Source organism: Lutra lutra, chromosome 11 (genome assembly GCF_902655055.1).
Source record: "Lutra lutra chromosome 11, mLutLut1.2, whole genome shotgun sequence".
NCBI lineage: Eukaryota > Metazoa > Chordata > Mammalia > Carnivora > Mustelidae > Lutra > Lutra lutra.
The window spans coordinates 59,267,073-59,281,056 of record NC_062288.1 but is presented as its reverse complement, the minus strand read 5'-3'; the positions used below and the strand labels follow the sequence as shown (position 1 = coordinate 59,281,056).

The 13,984-nt window shown below is 51.9% G+C and overlaps 2 protein-coding genes across 7 annotated transcripts in view; one reads left to right on the top strand and one right to left on the bottom strand.

Moving 5' to 3' along the window:
* Positions 1-6,980, bottom strand: part of LOC125080386 (ena/VASP-like protein) — a 7,818-nt gene extending 838 nt beyond the window's left edge. For 2 of the 3 annotated variants that reach the window (XM_047694142.1, XM_047694143.1), the window contains exon 1: positions 6,707-6,980. In XM_047694142.1, the coding sequence (XP_047550098.1) occupies positions 6,707-6,980 (274 nt within the window). Of the gene's footprint in view, positions 1-4,667; positions 4,847-6,706 lie in introns of those variants that run through there. The other variant, XM_047694141.1, reaches the window with a different exon arrangement.
* Positions 1-13,984, top strand: part of HOXA3 (homeobox A3) — a 15,406-nt gene extending 1,422 nt beyond the window's left edge. Inside the window, exons 2-4 of one of the 4 annotated variants that reach the window (XM_047694134.1) lie at positions 2,832-2,932; positions 9,925-10,570; positions 12,241-13,984. In XM_047694134.1, coding sequence (XP_047550090.1) covers positions 10,045-10,570; positions 12,241-13,046 — 1,332 coding nt within the window. In that variant the 5' untranslated portion in view covers positions 2,832-2,932; positions 9,925-10,044 and the 3' untranslated portion in view covers positions 13,047-13,984. Of the gene's footprint in view, positions 1-1,757; positions 2,710-2,831; positions 2,933-6,946; positions 7,081-9,924; positions 10,571-12,240 lie in introns of those variants that run through there. The other 3 variants (XM_047694135.1, XM_047694131.1, XM_047694132.1) reach the window with 3 other exon arrangements.

Below are 13,984 nucleotides of genomic sequence, written 5' to 3'. Positions count from 1 at the left end.
ACCTGATGCTAAGTAACAAAACCACTACAGTTAACTACAAGGGAAAAAATGTGAAGTGTATTTTTGACAGAGAAATCAGATTGCAGTGTTTGAATACAGATATATCTAATCTGCCAACAGCCTTGCAAATATTGACCAAAGCTCTGTATCCTTGCTCACCTGCTCCTTCCAAGGCAACTTTCCACCTATTTTGGCTCTTGTGAAATGGATCCAGGGCATGTGTCCCCAGCACTGGTCAGATTGGGGCCTGGAGGAGTAAGTGGAAAGAAAGGGACTGGAGCTAGGTTTCCCAGCCTGGGCCTACATGCTTGGGCATCCCTATTTTTGTTTTCTGGAAGGGAACTTTAAAAGGCCCATAGCCTCTCTCAAGGAGAGTGGATTTCAGAGTGGTGAGGGAGGACTCTCAGATGCCTGTTTCCTGGTGGCTTGCCCAGACCCAGGTCTCTCTTAGGGAAGCCATTTTCACCTCAAAAATTACATTTCCTGTGACTCCCTCAGATTTTTCCCTTCACATCCCACCAAATCACCCCATTCCAACCCAAGTCGTTAATGTTAATTGTTAAGCAGCAGTTGGAGCATTAACTGGGCTGTTAATAGCGGCAAGGAGGCTCCTGGCTAGAACTGAGACGCCGCTGCTGGGCCTTCCTGGCGTTAAGGCATTTCTCTGAAGCAGTACCAAATACTTCTCCCATTGATTTATGGCCTTGGAGTTTCGATTTGCTCCAGACTGTTTGGAGAGTTCTGAAGGGGGCCCCTTCTCATCTTTGAGTCGAAGTCTCTGCAGAAACTTTGGTTGGGGCAGAGGGTAGTTTGGCAGTGATTTGGCAAAACTTCCAGGTCCTTTCTAGGTTATCAGGAGGGTTCAGTGTGAAATATTTGGCACTGCTGGGATGGGAAAGGATGCATAAGGGGAGCAGAGGACAATGTATTAGCGGTCTGAATCCTTGGGGGAATGGAGAGTGCTTTTTGGGTACCAGCCTTTGGTCCTATCCCCCACCCCCATACCTAAGAGAAGCAGGTTTTTTCACTTTGGGTCTCACTTTCCAGCTTGTGGCTTAGGTCAGAGTTGGGACAGTTGACAGAGAGGTTCTTTCCCAGCCCTACCACAAACAGAACTTTGTTGGAATACTGCCCCTAGCATAGGCCACAGCTCACTTCCAAGGGATTATGTCTTCTCCTCTTTTATTGCCCTTCCGATTTGGCACCCCCATGACCAGGCCCCCCTTACTGAGGGCCTTACGTTCTCACCAGGTCCCTGCAGGGGAGGAGGGGAGGGGCGGGATCATGCACAGCCTCCTGCAGCTACTACAAGTGAGTCCTCACACTTAGAAGGCTCAGGGAGCCGAAATCCACTCTAGGGAAAGAAAAGAATAAGGCATGAGGATCTCACTGCTTCTGAGAGCACTCCCGAAGTTTGGAAACTCAGACGGGAAAAGAGGAACTTTCTAGAGGGTGAAGTGTTAAAATCAGTGGACAATGTCACCAAGCAGAAGTCAGGAGTAGAACAGGGGGGTTGTTTGTTGGAGCAGAGTTGATCCAGTTTGCTTTCTGCTGGTGGACAGACTTGTCTTAGGGGAGGGTGGACAGACCCATGTGCAAAGAAGGTCTCAGGTTATCTTGTAGGTAATTCCAAGGGATGCCAGTAAAGGGTGTGTGTGTGTGTGTGTGTGTGTGAGTGTGTGTGTGTATTTATCTTACAAAGTCAATTAGATAATTCCCCCTTACATTTTCCATTGTTAGAAGCCTACAATTTTCTGTATCACTCCTGCTATGCACTGAGGACATGTCTAAGGGTAGGTATAACCAGGGCACTGAGTCCTTCCATATTTTGCAAAACCCTGACCCACCACTCTCCAGCTAAGCACCTCTTTCCTAGAGGGCTCCCACTGAACAAAATCAACTGGATTTGGAGGAGGTGCTTTAGCCTTTTGTCAGGTAATTTGGGGCCTTTTGGGTTTCTCCAGTGGTGTGGTGTACAGCGTGGGTGTTAGCAAACTCCATACAATGGCAGGCCATGAGGGAGTCCACCAACTAAGCCAATCATTACTGGGTTTTCTTCTGGAAACAAGTCCTGGGCTTTGCCTTTTGATGCACTGGCTGGAGGGCCAGAGGAGACTCGAGTGCTTGGGCGTGCAGGCTTCAGCTTGTCCGTGAGTGGAAGACTACAGAAAGTTACATGGACTCTAAGAATGAGGACAGCATTGCCGTTCTGTTCCCTTCTGTTTGGATCATTTGTAAAGAACTGTAAGTGGAGATAAGTGGCCTAGTGTGGCACATGTTGAGGGGGGTATGCCCCCATTGTCGCAGTGCCCTAGACAAAACTCTTCCCCACTACTGGCCAAGCTTCCCCACTTCCCCTCCCCCAAAGCTGAATGTTCTGCTTGGAAACCTAGTCCCTTCAGTGATTCCCTATTTCAAATAAAAGGATTTAAGTTGACGTATGACCACGTGAGCACATAATACAGCGCATTATTGTGGCATTTGGAGCGGAGACCCGGGCGGGCTTCGCCTGTGATTACGTTTTCTAGATTCTCTACCGAGCGAGAGCTTTTTTCCCCCACCCCCACGCACCCACCTCCTCCTTCTCCTTCCCCTTCTCCGGAGAGCACTCTCCTAGCGGGTTGCAGTTTTCAGCGCTCATGGAGCGGTTCTGGGCGAGCTAGCCGATGGGACTCGAGGCCACACCAGGAGGATGGAATTTATTTTAAGGTATTTCCGCTGATTGTTCATATCTAGAGTGAGTTATGGCTGTGAGAGACAAAGGTCAGGCGAGGAGACCCTGGTTCACCAACAGGACCCTCAGCCCCTCTCTTCCTTTGTTTCTCTCGTAGAACCGAAACCGCTTGAAAGATCCCCAGTAGCGCCTCAGACTGAGTTTAATTCCCTGGAAAGTGTTGGGGGTATAAAGGAAAGGGCACTTGGCGGCTACTAGGTAAGCCCGGTGGCTTCCAGCACTTAGGCGGCTTTGTCCACTGCTGCGGGCTGGAGTCCCAGGAGCTGAGCCCCAGGCGGAGGGAGGGTCCCGAAGCGCCGGATCACGCCGAGGTGGCCCGCGCCGCGCTCGCGGGGCTAGACTGCCAGGAGGGGGTGGGGGCTGGGTGGATGGGTAGGGGAATCGCTCCGGGTCCGAGGCGTTTGTGGGGCCGCCGGGGTTGAAGAGGTAAGGCTGATTTGGGCAACCGGAGCAGTTGGAAGAGGGAAATCAATGAGTGTGCAGATGCGCTGCCATTTTATTGATGATGCTTCGGGCCACTTTGTTCAGTGCTGGGTTGTAGGACGGGCTTTCCCACACGCGGGACCAAAGGTGCCAGACCCCAGAAGATGCACCATTGTTTCCCCAGCACCCTCTCTACCCGGGTAGGCTTGAGGAAGGACAGCTCAGACCTAGGAGACGCTTAGCTTAGGGTGGGGGGTAAGCCTGAGGAACGCCCGGAAGCTCTATTAGGCGGAATTTTGGAGAGGAGGGAGCTAGACCTGGTTTTGGGCTTCATATTGTGCATGGCCTGGACACCCCATTGTAACACACCCAGCCGGCTTGCAGAGTTTTAAGGACTGGCTATTACAACCTGGGCTAGGGAGAATTCCAGAGGCAGAGTCCACAGAAAGCGGAGGCAGACATGTCTCGGGCTTCAGACCCCAGGAACAGTGCTATAGCCAGGATAGAGGCAAATGAGAGTTAAACTGTGCTTCCAAATTACTGGGAAAGCCTGTGGTAATTGCACTTTGGAGACCCAGTGCTCCTGGGAAGGATAAAAACTCCCTGAAAAGGTGAAGGAAACTTCACTTTCCTCTGCACTTGGAGAGCTTGGAGTAGAGGAAAGGGGTGTCTACACGGAGTCAGGAATCAGATCTGCCCATGACTTAAAAAAAAAAAATTATTTCTTTCTGTACTTGGGAAAAAAAATAAAATCAAGCTTCCCCTACTTGAGTGGGATTTACATCCCCAGAACGGAAGGGCCGCTTCTACCCTCCCCCGCTGCCGGCCTCCGCGCTAACCGTGTTTAACTGAGGCCGTTTCAAGTGCTCTAAAACACCCCTTGGAAATAAAATGTTAGCTTTAATTGCTGTTCAATTACTTGTCAGCATTTCGTATGATTTATGACCCAGTTCTGGCGCATTTTTGACCCAGTTAAAGACTCATAAATAATATAGTTTCGCTAGAAAGAATGAGAGAGGGAATAGAGGTTTGTTAAAAGCATCTTTTTATTGTCACTTCAGTGCCAGCAAGCGGAATAAATATCTAGGGATGGACTCTCACACTGGTTCTGCATAAAAGTGTGCACAGTGAGAAGAAACCAACAGGCCAGTTTACAGAGCACCCGTTGGTTTTTCCTTCATGGAAAGAGCTAAAGGCACTCCATTATAGCTGAACTGTAGCGATAAAAAACAGGCTAGTCCCCTGTTACCCTTAAAATGCCAGCCGCACCCTCACAGGCAAGTGTATTTCCTCATTAATTTTCCTCCCCATTCCCGGATTCTGATGCCTCTTTTTGCCTCACCTTTCTCCCGGGGCTGCACAGACAGCCTTGAATCGGCCCCAGGCCCTCCCAGACATGTTCTCAAGGAGGCCCCTGTAAAGGGTAGAGAGGTACAAACACACCTTCGCTATTCCAGATATTTTTGTAGTGCTGAGAAAATGTTTTCTTCTAGTCCCCACGGGTAAGACATCAGGGAGCACAGGGACTGGAGCGGGTGGTTTGGAGGAGCCAAGGGGCCCTCTCCACAAAGAAAACCTCAGCGGTTTTGGCCGAGCAGGGTGAATGGCTGCGCGATCTGCCTAGAAAGGCACCGCAGAGGCAGCGGTGGGTAATTTCTGACAGTGGATATCGACAGGCGGTATTTTTCTCTTAAAAAACAATAACAGATAAAAAAAAAACCCTTCAGCAATCATAAATTGTTATTTTTAATCACCTCTCCTGTCATGCCCCCAAAAGTCAGTCCTGTGGATTTCAGCAGAGAGGCCCAAACCCCGAAGGTCTCCGTGCCAGGGCGGCAGACCCTAGACTTGAGGTCAGAGACCCATTTCTGCCTGCGGCAGCGAGCCACCCAAAAGCCACCTAGTCTGGGACTGGTGGGGACCCTGTCCCGACCTCCCGCCCCAGCTTTCCCTAGGGTCCCGTGGCTCCTCCAGTCCAGTCCCAGCATTTTGCCCGGCACGGTCTTGGCGCCTTTGAAAAGGTATGCTCCCCGGCTGCCCCAGCCCTCACCTCGGCGCCCTCGGCCCTCTTGGCCCAGGAGTTCCCCTCCCCTGGCAGGTTCTCACGGAAAGCTGGCCTTCCCTGCAGCTGGCTTAGCTGAGAAGGCGGTGAGAGTCGTGTCAGCAGTTTGGAGGAGAAAGTGCGGGTTGATTATTGACCCACGCCTTCTTTCTTCAAATGCCACATCCGACCCGGCCGGTTTGAAGAGAAAATGCAGCTGAGTGGATTTTTGCGTTGGCTCTCACCTCCTACGCTGCCCGGCTCCCCCTTTCAAGTTACGCCGCAATATGCCATGAGGAGCAAGTGTTTGCTGTTTTGTGCTCTGTTTACAGCTTTGGGGCGCCGAGTCATAAATCTTGCCCAGCCATAAATGACAAAAACCATTGGTATGCATGAGGCCACCCTGGCCAGAAGTGCTTTTTGATTTCTCCCTTTTCCCTTGGCTTTGTTTTTGCTCTAAGGTGACACTTTGGCTCCCTGACAGTTTAAACATACTACTTATATTTTTAACACCTTCCTTTGAGAAGAACTGGCCGTTGACACCTTGGAATTGCACGAAAGCTCCATTTCTCTTTTTGCCACACACATACCCTTGCAGAGTTCACTTCGGACTCTGGAGAGTTGAGGGGGGCATTAGAAGGCAGGAAGCCCATCCTCCTTAAAGTTGTGGCAATATTGCCGGGCACACTCTGGCCCTTCCTCTGCTTAGGGTCCCTGCATACCACTAATTGAGGGGGAAACATCATAGACACCGTTGGCGTTGGGGTGAGAGTTTTATGTCTTTCCCTGCCATTGAGCTGCCTGTCTGTACTGGGAAATGGGCACCGAAAAGCTGGAGACCCAGTTTTCTAGGCATTCTAGTGTGTACCTGAGCCCAGAGCATCCCCTTTTACTGCCTGGGCTTATGCGCATCTCCCCCAGGCTTCTTCCCTCCTGGCTGCCAGAATTTTAAGGGTTTTTGCTTAAAAATATAACCAAAGACAGCCCAGTTGGCTTTTGGGGAGGTCTCTTGAGAAAGGAAGCCGAACCTCTGCCCCCCAAAGAGTGCCTTTGAGGTTCTCAGATTGGGGGTGACAGATGTGGTAAAGTGCCCAAAGTCTGGGGAACTCGCCTCCTGATTCTCTTTCCCCTTGCACCCCAACTGGATGTGTCCAGGGCAGGCGTTATGTGGTTTCTCAAATGGATTCCTAAGAAATAGAGCCCGGCTAGAGAGCCCCTTTGTGAGAGCCCTTTGTCCTCATTAGCATAATTTTCCTGGACTTTAGTGACGCCTAGAAGCGAGTAGAGGGAGGGCGTTGGGGGTTGGGGGGGAGGCTGCCCTCCTCCCGCCGCCGCCGAGTTCCCCCTCTCGCTCCTGTCCCTCCCCTCGCCTTAGCCCCATCCCCCACGCCGCCCCGCGCTTCCCCAGCCGCCTCGGCCTCCCCTCTCGCCCGCCCCCAGCACCCCCCACCGCACCCCCCCGCCCCGACCAGACGCTGCTCCGCGTGTAATATTCATAAGAAACATACCCAAGTCGGTGCCACTAGCCCAGGCAGAGCCCTGCGCCGCGCTAGCGCTTATCTCCGGGCCGCGGCTGCTGCCCTCGGGAAGGGCAGGGGGCGGGGGTGTGGGGGAGGGGTGGGTGGGTGGGGTGGGTGGGAGGGGGGGGTCCAAGCCGCCCCAGTCCGCCTTGGGCGAGCCTTGCCGGAGCAGCGAAGCCGCCACGCTCTGCGCCTCGGCGTCCGGGCCTTGGGGTCTCCCTCCCGCCTGCCGTCTCGGCTGATGCTGAGGGTCGGTGCCCATCCCGTGCCTAGGGGACCCGGCCGGGCGGCCGATCCGGGCCGGGGGCCGGAGCCCGAGCCCGAGCCCGAGCCTGCGCTCGCGGCGCTCCTCAGAAGTTAAGGTAAGCAGGGCCACAACCGGCCGCTCTCAGCGCTGAATGGCGGAGTTTACGTCTCGGTGATTTATGGCTGCAGACTTAAATCTCGGTTCAAGAAGAGTTCACAAGCCGGAGCTTCCTTCCCGGCAGTGACTGATACCCTTACACTTCGAGTTCAGGCCGCTTTCCCATCCCCGCCCCCACCTCTTCCCTCTCCCCTAGCCCAGCCCCAACTTTTCTGGGTTGGGGAGGGAGGGAGGGTGGGCAAGGGGACAGGGGGGCTCTTACCCGATATTTCCGCTTAAAGTCGGGGTGAGGGCAGGCTGAGGAAGGGACAGGAGTGGAAACAGGGAGCGGTCTCTGAAGGAAGGAGGTTAAATTTGGGCAGATCTTCCAGAAAGACAATAGGGTTTGCTTTCTGCACTCAATTTAGCCTTCTCAACTCTGAGTTCTTGCACCTGGGGGTTATTGTCCAGAAACAGATCTTTTCGGAGGAATCTCCTCCCATCCCAGCCCTTGCTTGGGGTGGGGGGGGGGCGCGGGTGCAAAGCAAGTTTCCAGACTGGCAGATATCCAACTTCTTTACTAGGTTGCAAACTTTGGGGGCTGGGGTGAGGGCAGGAGGGGGGAAATGTGTGGGCCCCACGGTAGTTGTCTGCTGACCTCAAACAATAGGGAGGACTTTGGTGGGATTTCTGAGGTGAATTCATATTATAGGGACTGTTGTATGCTCTTTGGTTTTTCATGGTATTTTTGTTATTTACAAGACAATGCACAACCTGATGAAAAGACTTAAGTAAGCAGCAGGCCAATATAGCTTGTGATAATGGATTAGCAAGTCACTTGAAATGTTACACGTTCAAAATCACCTTCATTTTGTTTTATCTAATATCTTGCTGCTCAAGTGTCTGGAGTAATTTTCTTAACCTGACATTTTATTTTACACAAGCCTAGTATCTTAAGAATTTATAATGGCAGACATTAACACTGCCAAATATAATAAGAACTGTTTTCAGTGAAAGAACAGGAAACTGAGACATTCGATTGCTATTCAGTTTTAAATTTTATTTTATTCTTTATTTATTTTCGATCATGGTATCTGTAGCTTCCTATCTATTCCAAAATAGAAACAATACTCCAGGGCTCAAGATCACGCACAGTAAGTTCGGATAAGGGAAGCTGTAATTTTTAATTGAGGTTCTGGAAAATTAATTGTGCTTGTTTTCCAGATGTTGGTCAGATTGTTGGTTTAATAATAAAATCCAGAGAAGCCCATTATTAAAAACAGAATTGTAATCATCTGTTGGTGGATGGTGTTTTCTAGTTAACAAAGTGTCTGCAATTTCTAGAGAACTTGAATGACTCCAGGACTGAAATATATGTAGTTTGGGTGTGAACTAAGCCATTTTCTTCATGAATTTGTCATTATGTTTTCTTAAATAGTCAGAGATCGTGTGTGTGTGTATGTGTGTGTATATGAACTCACATGGAACTTCTCTCAGCTGAGAACCAGAGTCTGACCATGCAAAGGCTGAAAACAAAAATAAAACATAGATTTCACTTCTGCAAACTGCTTTCTAAATAATAAATTTTTAAAAAGGGTTGAGGAGGCTTTCAGTTGCTTTTAAGATTTTCAGGGTTGACCTTTGCTTGGTGTTTCTGAAGCAGGTAAATCGGCTAAGTAACAAATATCAACAACAACAGCACACAAAGATCAGGGAACTCTGGCAGGATTTTATGGCTTGCGCTTCCATCCCTCGTCCGGAGCCAAATGACCCCCATACATCAAATTACATAGCAGTTCCTAAGACAGAACCTATTATCGTTAAGTTGGAGGGAGAGTTCAAGCCGTGGTCATGGAGATGAACGCTGGTTTTTCAGGTTCCTGGTGGGTTGGGTTTTTTTTCTCTAATCCATCATGTTTTAACAGGTAGAATTTGATAGTTACCCTGAATAACAGCACCTCAGAAAGCCCAAGGCAGGAGGGTCTGGGGACCTTCTGTAACAGGGGGAAACAAGTGGGAGTGGCTTGCTGGGTCGTGCCTGAGAAAATAAGGAGAGGAAAGGAGTAAAGAACTGTCCAGGATTTGAGTTTGACTTGCTGAAGCCAGTGTTGTTATTGGTCCCTTCCCATACAGGATGTTCTTTCTAAAGTTTTTTCTCCACCCTCTTGGCCACAAGGGGCTCATTTGGAAGAGGTAGGTCATATCCCCCCACAGGGGTAGATTAACTGCCTAACAAGCTCAGCTTCTGAAATCCATCGGGGGTAGAGTAGGGCAGTTGCCTCAGAGTTTTTTGTGCATACCTCTGTTGGGTGCTGGAAGATCCAAGAAGGGGCTGGATGGGAAGTCCCCCCGCGTCAGGGCTCTTTTTGACAAATATTAGTCCTAAAACGACTGGAGAACAAATTGGCAACCTACTCTCCCCTTTGCCCCCTTGCCCCTTCCCCAAGATCCTGAGCGGCAAGGAGCCCCGGGTCTCACTGGACGAGGCCAAGGAGCGGAGATGAAGGGACACCCTAAGTTTCTCCTTCCCTGGAAAGGAAGGCTCTCAGCCCTGCTCCTTTCTAGCCCATCAGCCTTTCTTCTGTTGGACTCCAGCTCTGGAGACCGGGCTTCGAGCCCTCGGTGACTCTCCTCCTCTCTCCCCGGAAAACCCCCCAACTCCAGACGCAAGTTAAGCAAATATTTGTAGCTGCCAGTAAATTCCAGCGGCTTTTTATAGCGCAGCTCTCTGCGCCCGGGGCCAAGTCGTGCTGCTAAATATTGCTGACCACTTTTTCTTTTATGGCTTTCATGTCACTTAGCTATTGAGAGTAAGATGGATTTGCGCGGAGCCCTCACCGCGCTGCGATTCTCGCCCCCCCAGGTCTGCGCGGGGCGGCCATTGGCGGCGGAGCGTCACGTGACCGCGGGGGCGTGCCAATGTGCGCCCTCACGGGTGTCAAGCCCCTGTCAGAGTGTGCGATCAAGATTGTGAAACAACGCGATGCAAAAAGCGACCTACTACGACAGCTCCGCGATCTACGGTGGCTACCCCTACCAGGCAGCCAACGGGTTCGCTTATAATGCCAGTCAGCAGCCGTACCCGGCGTCCGCGGCACTGGGCGCTGATGGCGAGTACCACCGACCCGCTTGTTCCCTCCAGTCGCCCACCAGCGGCGGGGGCCACCCCAAGGCGCACGAGCTGAGCGAGGCGTGTCTGCGCACCCTGAGCGGCCCGCCCAGCCAGCCCCCAGGCCTGGGCGAGCCACCTCTGGCCCCGCCGCCGCCCCAGGCCGCGCCCCCAGCTCCACAGCAGCCGCAACCCCCGCCGCAGCCCCCAGCACCGGCTCCAGCCGCGCCCCCTCCCCCCTCTTCAGTTTCCCCACCTCAGAATGCCAGCAGCAACCCCACCCCCGCCAGCGCAGCCAAGAGCCCCCTACTCAACTCACCCACCGTGGCCAAACAAATCTTCCCCTGGATGAAAGAGTCTCGGCAAAACACAAAGCAGAAAACAAGCGGCTCCAGCTCAGGTAAACGGTGGCTTCTGGAGGAGGGTCCTCTGGCCTGGCTCCCGCTTCCCACCCCCTCCGCCCCCCAGCAATCTCCGGCCACAGCCAGTACAGTCTGGGAGCACTGGAACACATTCAAGAGTAAACTGCTCCTTCTCCTTCAACTAGGGGGGGGTGACAGGACTCTGACCAGGAAACCCCAGAGAAGACCCGATGGGAGTCTCTCCTGACTTCTGCAAGAGCAAGTGGGGCCTAGGGAGTTTGGAATCCCTTCTTATTCCACTCTTGGAGTTAGGGCCTTTAGGCACAACAAACCTGAGCTCCACTCTCTCTTTTTAGCACAAGTCCTCATTTCTTTCTTTCTTTCTTTCTTTCTTTCTTTTTTTTTTTTTTTTTTTAGATTTTGTTTATTTATTTGACAGAGAGAGACATCACAAGTAGGTGGAGAGGCAGGCAGAGGGAGAGAGGGGAAGCAGGCTCCCTGCTGAGCACAGAGCCGGATGTGGGGGCTCAGTCCCAGGACCTTGAGACCTTGACCTGAGCTGAAGCAGAGGCTTAACCCACTGAGCCACCCAGATGCTCCACAAGTCCTCATTTCTAATGAAACAGTGACATCCACTCCACACCGAAATGTGGCAGGATAAAAGCACACCTAGTCACCATCCAAGTGAGAATTCCAGCTTTGGTTATAAACAGAGCCTATTTTTAATTTTTGCTCCAGTAGATGGAGTGGCTGCCTTACCTCTGGGAAGGCCCTACTCAGTACAATGAAGGCTGCCAGAGATCTCCTGGGGGAGGGGATTTGGACTTGTCATGCTAATGGGAACCACATGGGCCTCCAGGAACTAGACTGAAGGACAGGTCCTGGGTCTTGGGCTTCCCAGCGTCTTGGTTACCTTATTACTGGCAACCTCCAGTTGCCAGTACTCTGCTCTAGGCCTCAGCATCTGGGACCACCCCCCCCCCCCCCCCCCGCCCCAGAGTCTAAGATTTGGGAGTGGGGGGGAAGATAGGAGGGCACAAGATTAGTGGGTGAAAATGGGGAGGCTGCTTGATGACACCAAGAGCCCTCATTAATATGACCCAGAATCAGGGGCCTGGGTCACCCCACCAGAAATTGGTACTTTCAATGGGATCTCTTCCTTTGCACACAGAAGGCCTTTCAGAATAGGGCTTCCACTCCACCCATCTCCAGTGGGTAGACTAAATAAGTGGCCGGTTGAGGCAACTGTCCAATCCTTCAGTTAGACAGTGAATTAGGGAAAGGTTTATTCAGTGTATTAGGTGCCCCACATTCCGGTTACTGTAAAGGAAATGAATATGGGAGACCCGCCCACAGGGAGCCTGTAGTCTGATAGGCCTGAAGGATCAGTAAATGATTCAGAAAGTGAATAGCTCCAGGAAGGCAAACTGGGGGTTCTGCTTTTCTTTCCTTACCTCTCCTCCCTTAGGGAAGCTTATGACTTGCAACTTGACTGAAGGAGGGGTTAGCTACCCAGCAACTGGCACTGTTTCCCCGCCAGGACAGAGGAGGGGACCTAGTTCCTCATCCCCTTTTCTGGGCCCTGACAGAGCGATCTTGGAGCCTGGAGCAACTGAGGGGCCTGGAGGGGTCAGGGGCTAGGCGGGGCTTGAGGCAGCCCCTGATGGCTCTCTTCCTTTCTCCTTTGCTGTCTCCTCTGTCCTCGCAGGGGAGAGCTGCGCTGGCGACAAGAGCCCGCCTGGGCAGGCGTCGTCCAAACGGGCGCGCACCGCCTACACGAGCGCGCAGCTGGTGGAGCTGGAGAAGGAGTTCCACTTCAACCGCTACCTGTGCCGGCCGCGCCGGGTGGAGATGGCCAACCTGCTGAACCTCACTGAGCGCCAGATCAAGATCTGGTTCCAGAATCGCCGCATGAAGTACAAGAAGGATCAGAAGGGCAAGGGCATGCTGACGTCATCAGGGGGCCAGTCCCCAAGTCGCAGCCCCGTGCCCCCTGGCGCGGGCGGCTATCTGAACTCTATGCATTCGCTGGTCAACAGCGTCCCGTATGAGCCCCAGTCGCCCCCGCCTTTCTCCAAGCCTCCCCAGGGCGCCTATGGGCTGCCCCCCGCCTCCTACCCCGCACCCCTGCCAAGCTGCGCGCCCCCACCGCCCCCACAGAAGCGCTACACCGCGGCGGGGGCGGCGGCGGGGGGTACACCCGACTATGACCCACACGCGCATGGCCTGCAGGGCAACGGCAGCTATGGGACCCCACACTTACAGGGAAGCCCCGTCTTCGTGGGGGGCAGCTATGTGGAGCCCATGAGCAACTCTGGGCCTGCCCTCTTTGGCCTAACTCACCTCCCCCACGCCGCCTCTGCAGCCATAGACTACGGGGGTGCTGGGCCGCTGGGCAGCGGCCACCATCACGGGCCCGGGCCAGGGGAGCCGCACCCCACCTACACGGACCTTACCGCCCACCATCCTTCTCAGGGAAGAATTCAGGAAGCCCCCAAGCTCACCCACCTGTGATGGTGGGCTCGGGGCTGCGCGCCAGGAGAGTCCCTCTGCCCCCACCTTTCTTCTACGTTTACTTTTTTTTGGTTTGGTTTTAAGGTTCTTCCTGCCCTCCCTTTTTTCTCCTCCGCCCCGTCTACCCCCCACCCCCACCCCGTTTTGTTTTCTTTGGTAACGCGTTTTTATAGTTTATGTGACGTAGCAATCTTGGTTGCTGGAATGGCTGTCCGTATCAGTAGCGATGTTTATCTCCTCCCACCCCTCGCTCGGCCGCGGGCCCTGCACCCTTTACCTTCTCTATTCTTTGATCAGAAACAGGGTATATGAACAAATTTTCTAGCCGAGTTCTTCAATGTGAATTTGTTCGTACATTATGGCTCCCGAGGGGAAGCAGTTACTTTATTTTTTTTTTTTAATTTTTAGGTGGTTTTTTTTTTAAATTGCACTTCTTGTAAAGAGCGAGAAAAAAATCAAAGGCGCTTTGAAACAGGGGCTCCCTGTGCAAGGATGACTAAGTGTACGTCTTTCCGTGTGTGTATGCTGGTGAACAGTCAGATTTATTTATATTTTTTTTGCAAGCATTGAATAATCTAAGTTTTAAATATTATTTATCCCCATCCGTTCGTATTTATATTAAAGAAATTCTGTACCCTGATTGTTCAGAAGGTTTCTTGGGCCTTTTGTTCAATAGTGTATTGACGTACATAGAAAATTTTTTTTTATTTGAAAGGGAAATATAATTCCTTTATAAAAACGGTAATGATGCAATAATACCAGAGAGGATCCAGCTTTTGAAAACAGTGATTTAGGATTGTAACATCCGGCAAAACTGAAAAAAAAATCTGTAAACGTGAAAAATGCTAGATTTGTTTCGAGAGTTCTACATTCCTTGCTGCTCACATTCTGAGAAACTAAACAAAAAAATAAATAAATAAAGTTTTTATTCTGAATAA